This window comes from Hypanus sabinus, chromosome 18, assembly GCF_030144855.1.
Source record: "Hypanus sabinus isolate sHypSab1 chromosome 18, sHypSab1.hap1, whole genome shotgun sequence".
Lineage (NCBI taxonomy): Eukaryota > Metazoa > Chordata > Chondrichthyes > Myliobatiformes > Dasyatidae > Hypanus > Hypanus sabinus.
The window spans coordinates 64,711,917-64,727,604 of record NC_082723.1 but is presented as its reverse complement, the minus strand read 5'-3'; the positions used below and the strand labels follow the sequence as shown (position 1 = coordinate 64,727,604).

The 15,688-nt window shown below is 46.7% G+C and overlaps 1 protein-coding gene across 1 annotated transcript; it reads right to left on the bottom strand.

The window, feature by feature from the left end:
- Nucleotides 1–669: 669 nt before the first annotated feature.
- rilpl2 (Rab interacting lysosomal protein-like 2) lies at nucleotides 670–15,410 on the bottom strand. Its single transcript, XM_059994548.1, has 3 exons — nucleotides 14,924–15,410; nucleotides 5,428–5,576; nucleotides 670–1,662 (listed from the first exon to the last, which is right to left on the bottom strand). Exons 1-3 carry the CDS (start codon nucleotides 15,230–15,232, stop codon nucleotides 1,611–1,613), a joined length of 510 nt encoding a protein of 169 aa, XP_059850531.1. The 5' UTR covers nucleotides 15,233–15,410; the 3' UTR covers nucleotides 670–1,610.
- Nucleotides 15,411–15,688: the final 278 nt, after the last annotated feature.

Here is a 15,688-nt window from a genome sequence, read left to right as displayed (position 1 = left end):
AAGCTTCAGCGTTACATCCTTACTTTTATATTCTAGTCCTCTTGAAATCAATGTCAACATTGCCTTTGCCATCCTCACCACCAACTCAACCTGCAAATTAATCTTTAGGGAATCCTGCACGAGGATTCCCAAGTCCCTTTGGATCTCTGATTTTTGAATTTTCTCTCTATTTAGAAAATTGTCCACACTTTTATTTCTTCTACCAAAGTGCACGCTTTTTGTAATACATAGTAGCCCTGGAAAATGTCTCTGTATATAAAGGACTACTAATATCATCATCGGTGACATCTACCCCTGTGAAAGTTGATGGATGTGGATGGATGTGAATGGTTTTTGCACTGGGGAGGTTGGTGCAGAATGTACAAACTATCTTATGTCCTTACCAAATGTGGTACATCCTCAGAACTTATCCATCTTTATCGACATCCATTCTTCATCCACATCCATCTCCATCCACATCCCATCTTCATTCATGTACATCTTCATCCACATCCCAAATTCATCCACATCCATCTCCATCCACATCCCATCTTTATCCATGTCCATCTCCATCTACATCCCATCTTCATCCACATCCATAGTTATCCACAGTCTGTTGCTCTGAAACACCCAATTTAGATTAAGAAATCTTTCTGTTTCTGAAGAAAAGCAGTTCTTCCTGAAGCAGGTTCATTTTTTTATTTTATACAAGCCATTTTCAAGACATTAAGCATTTTTTTTGAATATATATTAGTAATTGTTGAAATTAATTCACACCTACTACATTTATACAATGATTTTATGCCAACTCATCTTAAACAAGTGACACCCTCACACGTTAAATGCAAATTAAATGATTTCCCAGATAAAGGCAACTCTCCCATTTGTGGGGGAGATGATGGGCTGATTCACAGAACTTCTTTCCACTGTGTCTTTTACTTATTGAAGTTGCCCTGGAGATCCTCCACATTAAGAATCATAGTCTTACAGCATGGAAACAGACCCTTTGACCCATAGACATAGGAGCAAAATTAGGCCATTTGCCCCATCGAATCTTCTCTGGCATTTCCATCATGTCTAATTTATCATTAAGGTCCCACATCTCCCAGGTTATGCCCTTTTCTCATTGCTACCATCAGGAAGGAGGTACAGAAGCCTGAAGGCACACACTCAGCAATTCAGGAACAGCTTCTTCACCTCTGCCAACAGATTTCTGAATGGACATTGAACCCATGCACATTGCCTCACTACATTTCATTTCTCTTTTTGTATGACTTATTTAACTTTTTAAAGATATATATACACTTACTGTAATTCACAATTTTATTACTATATGTTGCAATGTACTGCTGCTGCATGATAACATATTCCACGACTTAAGCTAGTGATATTAAACCTATTCTGATTTAAGGATTTTTTTTCCCTGCAGAAGATGATTGAAACCAGGAACTCACTGCTTGAGGGAGTGACAGAGGGATTTACCCTCACATCACTTAGATGAAGTGCCAGATGGTGTGTTGGACAATGGCATTAGTGTAAAAGTATGCACGGTGGCTAGAGCACAGACGATGGGCCAAAGGGCCTGTTCCCGTGCTGTATGACTCTATGGACGTAGCTTATCCACTTCAAGCTCACGGACCTGGTCTGTCTTCAGCTTCCACCTCGTGCTGAATGGGAATTCCACTGGAAGAGGCAGAAACACGTCAGCTCAACATTACCAATCAGAGGTGCCTGTCTCCAGCTACGTGGTATGCTTCTTCTCTGATCACATCCTACGTTCAAATAACACTTCACTCTGCCCCTCAGGAGGAAAGCAATTGATCAGTCTGCCTGTCGCAACCCCACCGCTTCACGATCCTGGTAATGAAAGGGTTAACGTATGAGGAGTGGGACTGGACTCACTGGGGGAGGGTGGATCTCATTCAAACCTACCGAATACTGTACGGGGTGGGGGGGGTGGGGTGGAATAAATTAATCACAATCAAATAGGCGGAGAAAACTTCACCTGAGTCTTTATGGTCTCACATTTCAATGGGTATATGGATAGGACAGTCGCCGAGAGATATGGGGGGGGGGGGTGGAGGGCAAACGTGGGCAAATGGGACTAACTTGGATGGGCCGAATGGCCTTTTTCTGAGCTCTGTGACTGTGCGGTAGTGATCAGGAATGAGAACTGCTGCAGTCAGGGACCTTCACCGATCACTGGCCTGGTTCCCAGATCAGCTCATGTCCTTTGAGTGAACTCACTGGAACATGCCATTCTAGTAACGGGAACACAGGTCTTCCACTGGGACGCGCGGTCCGGGTAACGGGAACACAGGTCTTCCACTGGGACGCGCGGTCCGGGTAACGGGAACACAGGTCTTTCACTGGGACGCGCGTTCAGGGTAACGGGAACACAGGTCTTTCACTGGGACGCGCGGTCCGGGTAACGGGAACACAGGTCTTTCACTGGGACGCGCGGTCCGGGTAATGGGAACAGAGGTCTTCCACTTGGACGCGCGGTCCGGGTAACGGGAACACAGGTCTTTCACTGGGACGCGCGGTCCGGGTAACGGGAACACAGCTCTTTCACTGGGACGCGCGGTCCGGGTAACGGGAACACAGGTCTTTCACTGGGACGCGCGGTCCGGGTAACGGGAACACAGGTCTTTCACTGGGACGCGCGGTCCGGGTAACGGGAACACAGGTCTTTCACTGGGATGCGCGTTCAGGGTAACGGGAACACAGGTCTTTCACTGGGACGCGCGGTCCGGGTAACGGGAACACAGGTCTTTCACTGGGACGCGCGGTCTGGGTAACGGGAACACAGGTCTTTCACTGGGACGCGCGGTCCGGGTAACGGGAACACAGGTCTTTCACTGGGATGCGCGTTCAGGGTAACGGGAACACAGGTCTTTCACTGGGACGCGCGGTCCGGGTAACGGGAACACAGGTCTTTCACTGGGACGCGCGTTCCGGGTAACGGGAACACAGGTCTTTCACTGGGACGCGCGGTCCGGGTAACGGGAACACAGGTCTTTCACTGGGACGCGCGGTCCGGGTAACGGGAACACAGGTCTTTCACTGGGACGCGCGGTCCGGGTAACGGGAACACAGCTCTTTCACTGGGACGCGCGGTCCGGGTAACGGGAACAGAGGTCTTTCACTGGGACGCGCGGTCCGGGTAACGGGAACACAGGTCTTTCACTGGGACGCGCGGTCTGGGTAACGGGAACACAGGTCTTTCACTGGGACGCGCGGTCCGGGTAACGGGAACACAGGTCTTTCACTGGGACGCGCGGTCCGGGTAACGGGAACACAGGTCTTTCACTGGGACGCGCGGTCTGGGTAACGGGAACACAGGTCTTTCACTGGGTCGCGCGGTCCGGGTAATGGGAACAGAGGTCTTCCACTGGGACGCGCGGTCCGGGTAATGGGAACACAGGTCTTTCACTGGGACGCGCGGTCCGGGTAACGGGAACACAGGTCTTTCACTGGGACGCGCGGTCCGGGTAACGGGAACACAGGTCTTTCACTGGGACGCGCGTTCAGGGTAACGGGAACACAGCTCTTTCACTGGGATGCGCGGTCCGGGTAACGGGAACACAGGTCTTTCACTGGGACGCGCGGTCTGGGTAACGGGAACACAGGTCTTTCACTGGGACGCACGGTCCGGGTAACGGGAACACAGGTCTTTCACTGGGACGCGCGGTCTGGGTAACGGGAACACAGGTCTTTCACTGGGACGCGCGGTCCGGGTAACGGGAACACAGGTCTTTCACTGGGACGCGCGGTCCGGGTAACGGGAACACAGGTCTTTCACTGGGACGCGCGGTCTGGGTAACGGGAACACAGGTCTTTCACTGGGTCGCGCGGTCCGGGTAATGGGAACAGAGGTCTTCCACTGGGACGCGCGGTCCGGGTAATGGGAACACAGGTCTTTCACTGGGACGCGCGGTCCGGGTAATGGGAACAGAGGTCTTCCACTGGGACGCGCGGTCCGGGTAATGGGAACACAGGTCTTTCACTGGGTCGCGCGGTCCGGGTAACGGGAACACAGGTCTTTCACTGGGACGCGCGGTCCGGTTAAGGGAACACAGGTCTTTCACTGGGTCGCGCGGTCCGGGTAACGGGAACACAGGTCTTTCACTGGGACGCGCGGTCCGGGTAACGGGAACACAGGTCTTTCACTGGGACGCGCGGTCCGGGTAACGGGAACACAGGTCTTTCACTGGGACGTGCGGTCCGGGTAACGGGAACACAGGTCTTTCACTGTGACGCGCGGTCCGGGTAACGGGAACAGAGGTCTTCCACTGGGACGCGCGGTCCGGGTAACGGGAACACAGGTCTTTCACTGGGACGCGCGGTCCGGGTAACGGGAACACAGGTCTTTCACTGGGACGCGCGGTCCGGGTAACGGGAACACAGGTCTTTCACTGGGATGCGCGGTCCGGGTAACGGGAACAGAGGTCTTTCACTGGGACGCGCGGTCCGGGTAACGGGAACACAGGTCTTTCACTGGGACGCGCGGTCCGGGTAACGGGAACACAGGTCTTTCACTGGGACGCGCGGTCCGGGTAACGGGAACACAGGTCTTTCACTGGGACGCGCGGTCCGGGTAACGGGAACACAGGTCTTTCACTGGGACGTGCGGTCCGGGTAACGGGAACACAGGTCTTTCACTGTGACGCGCGGTCCGGGTAACGGGAACAGAGGTCTTCCACTGGGACGCGCGGTCCGGGTAACGGGAACACAGGTCTTTCACTGGGACGCGCGGTCCGGGTAACGGGAACACAGGTCTTTCACTGGGACGCGCGGTCCGGGTAACGGGAACACAGGTCTTTCACTGGGACGCGCGGTCCGGGTAACGGGAACAGAGGTCTTTCACTGGGACGCGCGGTCCGGGTAACGGGAACACAGGTCTTTCACTGGGACGCGCGGTCCGGGTAACGGGAACACAGGTCTTTCACTGGGACGCGCGGTCCGGGTAACGGGAACACAGGTCTTTCACTGGGACGCGCGGTCCGGGTAACGGGAACACAGGTCTTTCACTGGGACGCGCGGTCCGGGTAACGGGAACACAGCTCTTTCACTGGGACGCGCGGTCCGGGTAACGGGAACAGAGGTCTTTCACTGGGACGCGCGGTCCGGGTAACGGGAACACAGGTCTTTCACTGGGACGCGCGGTCCGGGTAACGGGAACACAGGTCTTTCACTGGGATGCGCGGTCCGGGTAACGGGAACACAGCTCTTTCACTGGGACGCGCGGTCCGGGTAACGGGAACACAGACCTTTCCACAGAGCCTGACTCAGAACTAAAATGCTGCAGATGTCAATATCTGAAGTAAGAAATGGTGGAGAGAGAAACTCCTTGGGTTAATGACGTTTCAGGAGATGATCCTGACTGAGGTTTGTCTGCATGAACCGATTGTGTAGCTGGAGGGAAATCTCCCTCAATACACCCACCTTTTATAACCCTGGATGGCCGCTCGGGTAGTCAGAAGCCGAGCTTTAAGGTTGTTGCGTTCCTCCAGCACGTCGCGCAGTTCTTGGAAGGTGAACCGCGGGCTATTCGGGTCCTCTACACTTGTGATGCTCTTGGCAGCTCCACCGTTCTGATTTCAGAAACCAAACAGCATTAACTGGGCGAAGCAGTCCACGCTCATGGACGAACAATCTCCAAGAAGCGAAACGGAGAGCACAACGGTGGAATACCGAATCTCCCGGGAGAAACCGGCCACCAAAATCAAGAGTGACAGAACCAGAAGGTCCAGGAGACCATGACTGGTGTGCCCTGTTCTGGCCCTTGAACCAGAGGGATAACTTCACTCAATTTCACTCACCCCCAACACGGAACTGATTCCACAATCTATGAACTCACTAATAAGGACTCTAAAATTCATTTTCTGGACATTTATTGCGTATTTATTTATTATTATTGTATTTTTTTTCTCAGCTCAAGCTGGTGAAGCTGCTTAAAAGGAGAGCTTCGCGGGAGTTTGGTGTCATTCTGGTGGCCCAATCGGTGGCGGAACAGTGCAAAGAGGAGTAAATAAGAGTGCAGAAGGGACGAGTGGAGTGGCCTTTGTTGGAGTGGGCCAGCGGGGAGTGTCAGGCTTTGGCTCTGGGTGAGTGTCCAGGCAAGTGGCTGTTAAGTTTCCCTTTTTCCTTGCTGTGTCAGGGGTGCTTAGTGTGGTTTAAATGGCCAATGTGTGTTCTTCATGTAGGATGTTAAGAGTCCTGGGAGACCCAGAGTCTCCCCAGGGACTACATCTGTGTGAAGTGCATCCAGCTGCAGCTCCTTGAAGACTGTCTTAGGATCTGGAGCAGTAGCTGGATGACCTTCAGCTTTTACGGGAGTGAGGAGATAATCGATCTGAGTTACAGAGAAGTAGTCACCCCTAAATTGCAGGAGGTAGGTAGCTGGGTGACTGTCAGGAGAAGGAATGGGAAGGTGAATAGACAGTTAGCGCAGAGTACCCCTGTGGCCAGTCCCCTCAATAATAAGTATACAGTTTTGGATACTGTTGTGGAGATGACTGATAAGGGGAACGTACAGAAGCCAGGTTACTGGTACTGAGCATGGGTCTTTGGCACAGAAGGGAAAGAGGGAGAAGAGAGGAGTGGTAGTGATAGGGACTCAATAGTCAGAATCAGGTTTATTACCACCGGCATGTGACGTGAAATTTGTTAACTTAGCAGCAGCAGTTCAATTCAATACATAATCTAGAAGAGAGAAAAAAAAATAATAATAAATAAACAAGTAAATCAATTACAGTATATGTATATTGAATAGATATAAAAACATGCAAAAGAACAGAAATACTGTGTATTAAAAAAGTGAGTTAGTGTCCAAGGGTTCAATGTCTATTTAGGAATCGAATGGCAGAGGGGAAGAAGCTGTTCCTGAATCACTGAGTGTGTGCCTTCAGGCTTCTGTACCTCCTACCTGATGGTAACAGTGAGAAAAGGGCATGCTCTGGGTGCTGGAGGTCCTTAATAATGGACACTGTCTTTCTGAGACACCGCTCCCTGAAAATGTACTGGTTACTTTGTAAGTTAGTACCCAAGATGGAGCTGACTAGATTTACAACCTTCTGCATCTTTTTTCGGTTCTGTGCAGTAGCACCCCCACACCAGACAGTAATGCAGCCTGTCAGAATGCTCTCCACGGTACAACTATAGAACTTTTTGAGTGTATTTGTTGACATGCCAAATCTCTTCAAACTCCTGATAAAATATAGCCACTCTCTTGCCTTCTTTATAACTACATTGGTATGTTGGGACCAGGTGAGAACCTCAGAAATCTTGAAGCTGCTCACTCTCTCCACTTAAGATCCCTCTATGAGGATTGGTATGTGTTCCTTCATCTTCCTTTCCTAAAGTCCACAATCAGCTCTTTCGTCTTACTGATGTTGAGTGCCAGGTTGTTGCTGCAGCACCATTCCACTGGCTGGCATATCTCACTCCTGTATGTGCTCTCATCACCACCTGAGATTCTACCAACAATGGTTGTATCGTCAGCAAATTTATAGACGGTATTTGAGTTATGCCAAGCCACACAGTCATGGGTATAGGGAGAGAAGAGCAGTGGGCTAAGCACACACCCCTGAGGTGCGCCAGTGTTGATTGGCAATGAGGAGGATATGTTATCACCAATCTGCACAGATTGTGGCCTTCTGGTTAGGAAGTCGAGGATCCAGTTTCAGAGGGATTTACAGAGGACCAGGTTCTGCAACTTCAGAACCGACAGGAGATTCTGTGGATGTGAACGGGACACTTATGTGGTACATTGCCTCCCAGGTGCCAGGTTCAGGGATGTCTCGGATTGTGTCCACACACTGGAGGAGAAGGGAGAGCAGCCAGATGTCTTGGTGCATATTGGTACCAGTGACATAGGAAAGGAACAGTAAAAAGATCCTGAAGAGAATATCCAGAGAGATAGGCAGAAAGCTGAGAAGCAGGACCTACAGGGTATTAAATTCTGGTTGTTAACTGTGCCACGCGCCATTGAGGGTAGAAACAAGATGATATGGCAGATAAATGTTTGGCTGACAAGCTGGTGCAGGGGGCAGGGTTTCAGGTTCTTGGATCATTGGGGGAGGTAAGACCTGTACAAAAGGGACAGGTTGCACCTGAACCCAAGGGGTCCAATATTCTCACAGGCAGGTTTGTTAAAGCTGTTAGGGAGGGTTTAAGCTAATTTGGCAGAGGGATGGGAACCGGAGTGAAGGGACTCAGGATAGGACGGTCGGTAAAAAAACAAAATTTGCGTGCAGTTACACTGTCGGGAAGGGCAGGCAGATGATAGGACAAAATTGCTGTAGCAGGATGAGTATCAGTGCATTAGGGATGCGGAGTCTAGAAGGGTAGCAAATACAGTACTCAAAGTGTTATATCTCAATGTACAGACTGTAATAAATAAGGTGGATGATTTTGTTGCACTATTACAGATTGTCATGTATGATGTTGTGGCCATCACTGAATCGTGACTGAAAGATGGTTGTAGCTGGGAGCTAAATGTCCATGGTTACACATTGTATCAGAGGGATAGGAAGGTAGAAAGTGGGAGTGACGTGGTTTTGTTGGTAAACAATTGCATAAGTTTATTAGAAAGATGTGACACAGGATTGGAAGATGTTGAATCCTCGAGGTTTGAGTTCAGAAACTGTAAGGATGAAAGGACCCTGATGGCCTCCAAACAGTAGCTGGGATGTGGACCACAGATTACAACAGGAATCAGAAAAGGAGTATCAAAAGAGCAATGTTATGATAGTCACGAGGGATTTTAATATGCAGGAGATTGAGAAAATCAGGTTGGTAATGGATCTCAAAAGAATGAATTTGTTGAATGCCTATGAGGTGGCTTTTTAGAGCAGTTTGTTGTTGAGCCTACTAGGGGAATCAGCTATATTGGGTGTCATGTAATGAACCAGAGACGATTAGGGAGTTTGTAAAGGAACCCTTAGGAGCGAGTGATCACAATATCATTGGAATGGCAGGTATTGTTGAGGAAACAGGAAGGCTGCAGAAGGACTTAGACAGATTAGGAGAATGGGCAGGAAAATAAATTGTCATACACTTTGGTAGAAGAATTAAATGTGCAGGCTATTTTCTAAATGGTATGAAAATCCAAAGCTCTGAGATGCAAAGGGACTTGGGAGTCCTTGTGCAGAACACCCTAAACGTTAACTTGCAGGTAGAGTCAGTGGTGAGAAAGGCAAATGCAATATTAGCATTCATTTCAAGAGGTCTAGAATACAAGCACAGGAATGTGATACTGAGGCTTTATAAGGCACTGGTGAGGCCTCACCTTGAATGTTGTGAACAGTTTTGGGCTCTTTATCTAAGAAAAGATAAGCTGGCATTGGAGAGGGTTCATAGGAGGTTTTCAGGGATGATTCTGGGAATAAAAGGGTTATCATATGAGGAATGTTTGATGGCTCTGGGTCTGTACTCACTAGAACATAAAAGGATGAGGGGGGATCTCATTGAAACCTTCAGAATGTTGAAAGGCCTTGACAGAGTAGGCATGGAAGGATGTTTCCCATGGTGGGGGAGTCTAGGACAAGATGGCATAGCCTCAGGATAGAGGGGCCTCCATTTACAACAGAGATTCAGAGAAATTACTTTAGCCAGAGGGTGGTGAATTTGTGGAATTTGTTACCACAGGCAGCTATGGAGACCAGGTCATTATGCGTATTTAAGACAGAGATTGATGGGCTCTTGATTGGCTACAGCCTCAAAGGTTACGGGGAGAAGGCCCGGAGTGGGACTGAGGAGGTGAAAAAAGAATCAGCCATGATGGAATGGCAGAGCAGACTCAATTGGCCAAATGGCCTTATTCTGCCCCTTTGTCTTATGGTCTAAAATCTGAGGTATGGGCATTGCTAAACACACTCATTTCTTAATTGCTAGGAGCTTTCAGACTATTCCAGTGGTGTTTAGTATTCAAAGGCTCAAAGGATCATCTTATTATCAAAGAATACAATTTTGTCTTTTTACTTCAGCATACTTCTGGTGTTTTTCACTTACTGATTTCTATATGTTACGTCTGTTTGGAATGGCTATATCTATTAAGTAAACTGCTCTTGCTTGACAATCCTGTAATGTTATATCCAGACCATTATTATGGATTGTTCTATCTGCAGTAATGGATCGGTCATGATATAATTTTCAGGATTGTGACTTTAAAACAGGATCAGGCTTGTATTTATGGTGTCTTTAATGAGTTGTAAAGCAAGTTTTTGGTGAATGAGATTTGCTACTTGATTGTGCCTGTGTGAGTAATCAGATTGAGTTGAACTGTAATGTGTTGGATTCTTTCTGGTTTCCCTTGGCATTTTCTGCATTTATCATCTTGAATTTGTTTGTCTTTTATTATGTATTTTTGATAATTTTTGTGTTAACCACCTGGTCCTTCATTGCCATAAGGAGCCCCCCTGTTTCTGGGAAGATGTCTCCAAGTCTGAGCCAGGCGTTTGACGTGTCCTCGTCGACATCTAGTCTACTGAGAAATGTGGGGATGTCTTCCATGGAGGGTCATGCTCTTCCATTGGTTAATTATTGGGTAATTTCTTGATTTTTCTGGGTCATGCTTTCATTTAAGTTTAGCATTGTGTACTTATCAGAGTTGCATATGTTCATGTGGAGTGCTGAATCCTGTTTTTAATAATGAAAATCTGTCCTTAGAAGCTTTATCTGATTGTTGTGTAAATATTTGTAACTGCCTGTTATTCCTCTTCCCCCTTCAGTCTGAGGTAGTGTTAATCTAAGTGTGTTCGAGTGTACATAGTGCCTTCTAAAATTTGTCTTTTCAGTTCTTATTTTTCTTTGTAAACTTTCCAGATTGGTTTCAGACCAAGGTATTATGCCAAAAGAATATGTTAATATGGGTGTAGCAAAAGTGTTTATTGCCTTGGTTATATTTTCACTATTGAGCTCTGTTTGGCAGATTTTCTCAAGCCTTGAAGTAAATTCTGTCAGAAGTTCTTCCTTTATCGCACTATGATCTATTTTCTTTGCTTGATCATATCCCAGATACTTATATGTTTCATATTCTTCCATAAGTTGTATTGTATCCTGCTGCTCTGTTTTATACTCTATTAGCTCTATTGCATCTTTCTTTATGTTTAATGTTCTGCACTTAACTAGTCCAGAGTTCACGTTTGTATCTTTAGATAATAGCTCTACTATTTCAATTAATCACTTTAGCTTTACAAGATGAAGAAGCATATAATTTCAAATCGTCCATGTACAGAAGATATGTCAAGATATAATTCATTTGGTTGTCTGATTTGATACACTATTTTCATCTAATTAGGTAATTTAGAGAGCGGGTTTAAAACTAGACAAACCATAGTAGGTTTAGAGAGTTGCCCTGGAAAATGCCTCGGTTTACTTTGATAATGGTAGTTGTTTTTTTGGTGGGTGATTATAGTATGCCAATGCTTCATCAGATGTTGCAAGAATTTCGCAAGTATTGGGATAATTTATATATATTAAGAACTTCTATTAACCATGACTGCAGGGCAGAATCAAATGCTTTTTGCTAGTGAATATAGCAACATGAAATATTTCTGCTTTTCCACCCGGCTTGATTTAGAATTATGGGATCTATTATCAGTTGTTATTTACGTCCTTTCAGCTCTTCTGTAAGTATGATCTAGTTATCTAAGTGAGTGGTGGTTAGTTGTGAGATGCATTATGTTACTATTATATATAATTTGTAAACAAGTAATAGGGCAATTGCTATTGTATAATATTCTTATTCTTCCTATTGAGTACAGGAAATAGGATGTTAAGTTGAAGTTGTATAAGACATTGGTGAGGCCAGATTTGGGGTATTGCATGCAGTTCTGGTTATCTATCTACAGGAAAGATGTAAATACGGTTGAAAGAGTACAGAGAAAATTTTAAAGAATGTTGCCAGGACTGGAGGATCTGAGTTATAAGGAAAGATAGAATAAGTTAGGACTTTATTCCCTGGAATGTAGAAGATTGAGGGGAGATGTGATAGAGGTGTACAAAATTATGGGGGGGGGGGGGGAATGGAAGTAGATTTTTTTTTCCACTGAGGTTGGGTGTTAGTACAACTAGAGGCCATGGGTTAAGGGTGAAAGATGAATCATTTAAGGAGAACATGAGGGGAAACTTCTTCACTCAGAGGATCATGAGAGTGTGGAATGAGCTGCCAGCTTGAATGGTGTGTGCGAATTTGATTTCAACATTTAGGTCTGGATAGGTACACGGATGGTAGGGGTATGGAGGACTACGGTGCAGGTTGATGGGAGTAGGCAGTTAAAATGGCTCGGTGTAAACTAGATGGGCTGAACGGCCTGTTTCTGTGCTGTACTTTTCTATGACTATCACTATAATTGATATTTTCTTTTTATATTTGCACAGTTTGTTGTTTTTTGCACATTGGTTGTTTGGCTGTCTCTGTCGTGCATGGTTTTTCTATTGTGTTTCTCTCTATTTACTGTGAATGCCCACAAGAAAATGAATCTCAGGGTTGTATATAGTGACGTATATAGAATGTACTTGATAATAAATTTACTTGAAACTTTTTGAACATGAGACCCTCACACAGCCAACTCAAATGCCCAAACCTGAATCCTGAGCACAGATGCTGGTCGGGATTTCTGTGGAGTCCAGCAAGGCCTCTGACGTCAGACAAGTACCTTCCCCCATAGTCCCTGCTGGATGGGTTGTCAGACCCTGCAGTCTGTGCCAGCAGAGTGCAGATGGGAGCTGCTGATTTCACAGACAAGGCAGCTGAAACTCAATTCATATCCTAAACCAGATGACAGGGGTTGCAAACGAACCAGAGGGATGGAGCAAGTTTAACACAGAGACCTGTCGTGACTCGGGATCTGTTTGTGCAAAGGAACACTCAAAAAAGAATGAATATTTGTAAGAGATTGCAAAGAACTTTGGGGAAAGGCTGGTCAGGGCTTTCTCACAGGGCTAGAATGGGCTCCATTTTTATTGAACCAATCCATGTTGTCTGATCCAACATTGTGTCTATTTGTATTAATCCCACTGACTGCATTAAGACATCTCCCTTTGTGCCTTGCTCATTTAAATACCTATGGTCCAGTAGCACTTACATCTACAGTGATGAAGTCTTTTGAGAGGTTGGTGATGAAACATAAACAAATCCTGCCTGAGGAGCAACTTCAATCCACTCCGATTTGCCTACCAGCACAACAGGTCCACAGCAGATGCCATTTCATTGACTCTTCACTCAACCCTGGGACACCTGGACAGCAAAGGTGTATACATCAGGATGCTCTTTGTCAACGACAGCTCAGCATTCAATACTATCATCTCCTTGAAACTAATCACTAACCTTCAAGACCTTGGCCTCAATACCCCCTTGTGCAATTGGATCCTGGATTTTCTCACTTGTAGACCCCAGTCAGCTTGGATTGGCAACAACATCTCCTCCACAATCTCCCCCAGCACAGATTTACCACAAGGCTGCATGCTTAGCCCCCCGTTTTACTCACTTTATACTTATGACTGTGAGGCACCAATGCTGTATTTAAGTTTGCTGAGAACTCCACTGCCATTGGCCAAATTAAAGCTGATGATGAATCAGCATATATTGAGGGAGATTGAAAATCTGGCTGAATGGTGTCACAACAACCTCTCACTCAATATCAGCAAGACCAAAGAGCTGATTATTGACTTCAGGAGGAGAAACTGGAGGTCCATGGAACAATCCTCATCGGGGTATCAGAGGTAGGAGAGTCAGAAAATTTAAATTCCCTCGTTATTATTTCTTGTTATTATCTGTCCTGGGCCCAGCATATAAATTCAATTATGAAGAAATCATGGCAACATCTCTACTTCCTTAGAAGCTTGTGAAGAATCAGTATGAAATCTAAAATTCTGACAAACTTCTATAGATGTATGGCGGAGAATATACTGTCTGGCTGCATCATGGCCTGGTATGGAGACACCTATGACCTTGAAAGGAAAATCCTACAAAAAGTAGTCAACATGGCCCAGTCCATCACAGGTAAAGCCCTCCCCCACCACTGAGCACATTTACAAGGAGCGCTGTCACAGGAAAGCAGCAGCCATCATCAAGGACCCCCATCAGCCAGGACATGCTGTCTTCTCGCTGCTGCCATCAGGAAGAATGAAAGATTGCATCAGCCTGGGCATTCAAACGGAGTGCAAAAGACAACAAATTGTGCAAATACAAACAGGAAGAAATAGTAATAATAATAATAATAAATAAGCAATAAATATCAAGAACATGAAAGGAAGTGTCCTGTAAAGTGAATCTACTGGTTGTGGGAATATTTCAATGATGGCGCAAGTCAAGTCATCCCCTTTGGTACAAGATCTTCCCTGCACCAGCTTTTCATGTAGATATGTTCAATGGTGCAGAGGGCTCTTCCTGTGATGGACTGGGCCTATCTAAATGTCTCTTAAAATTCTCTACTGTTTATGCCTCTATCACCACCTGAGGCAGAGCATTACAGGTACCACCACTCTGTGAAAAACTTACCCCCATATCTCCTTGGAAATGACCCCTTCTCACCTTCAATGCATGCCCTCTGGTATTAGACATTTCAACCCTGGAAAACAGATACTCCCTGTCTATGCCTCTCATAATCTTATAAACCCCTATCAGATCTCCCCTCAGACTACAGCGCTCCAGAGAAAACAATGCAAGTTTGTCCAACCTTTCGTTATAGCACATGACCTCTAACTCAATGATTTTACGATTTACAGGCTTAACTGTTGGAGTTCCAGTATTGAGTTAGAGAGGGAAACTTGCTATATTCTGCTGTGGTTGATAAATCTTATGGACTTGTCCAATTCTCAGGGCTCAGAGACTTTGCAAAGAGCTGCTCACATACGGAGCTGTGGCCAGTGTCGTGGGTTTGAACATGGGGCTGGCTGAAGCTCGGGTATGGCGGGAGTTGAAGTCTGTCCATACCTCTTGCTCTGTGTCTATCGCTCTGTCCTGTATTGCTCTGACGAGTCTCTCTGCTTCTTCCTTCAGGTAGTCCCGCTCGAATTCCAGTTCCTCTAGAGTCACCGGCCCTTTACTGACGAGAGCTTCTAACATTTCTAAAACTCTCAGTATCTTGAAACGCAACTCAGAAACAGCCCTTGAACTTCGCGAGGCGTTCACCTCCCTGAACTGGCAACCAACATCGTAGGAGATTTTGTAGACATCGTCAACAGTGAGTTCAAGGGGGTCCTTCTCAAAGGCCGGCCAGCCTCCTGGTTCCCCAGCAGCCATTCCTCCCCCCCGTCACCAGCTGAAGCAAAGCAGACCTTCTGCTGTCTGCTGAGGGGGTGACGACTGTTTGATAGAACGTCCACCGAACTCTCTTGACAGATCAGTGAGTTATTCTCACTTCACTTCCGAAAGAGCAGTCGCCCTGACTGGAAGGTTCCCGCCTCACTGTTGACTGGTTGCTGGGCAACAGGTGTAGGTCGGTGAGCAGCAAGCAGGAGCAGGACTGTTTCTAACCCAACCCTGCGGTTCAGCAGTTTCTCTGCACCGCGAGAGAAACCTGATAGTACACGGTACAGGCCCTTCAGCCCACAACCTTGTGCCAACATGTTAACCTACTCCAAGGTCAATCAAACACATTCCCCTCCCCCCCCCCCAACGTAACCCTCCATTTTTCAATCATTCAGGTACCTATCTAAATGTCTCTTAAATACCCCTCATAATCAATCTCTAAGCCAT

Coding starts and splice junctions, on each gene's coding strand:
- rilpl2 (XM_059994548.1), bottom strand. CDS start 15,232: ATGGCTGCTGGGGAACCAGGAGGCTGGCCGGCCTTTGAGAAGGACCCC. Junction 5,577..14,923: donor CGATAGACACAGAGCAAGAG/GTATGGACAGAC, acceptor TTCTGAAATCAG/AACGGTGGAGCTGCCAAGAG. Junction 1,663..5,427: donor GCCATCCAGGGTTATAAAAG/GTGGGTGTATTG, acceptor TGCCTCTTCCAG/TGGAATTCCCATTCAGCACG.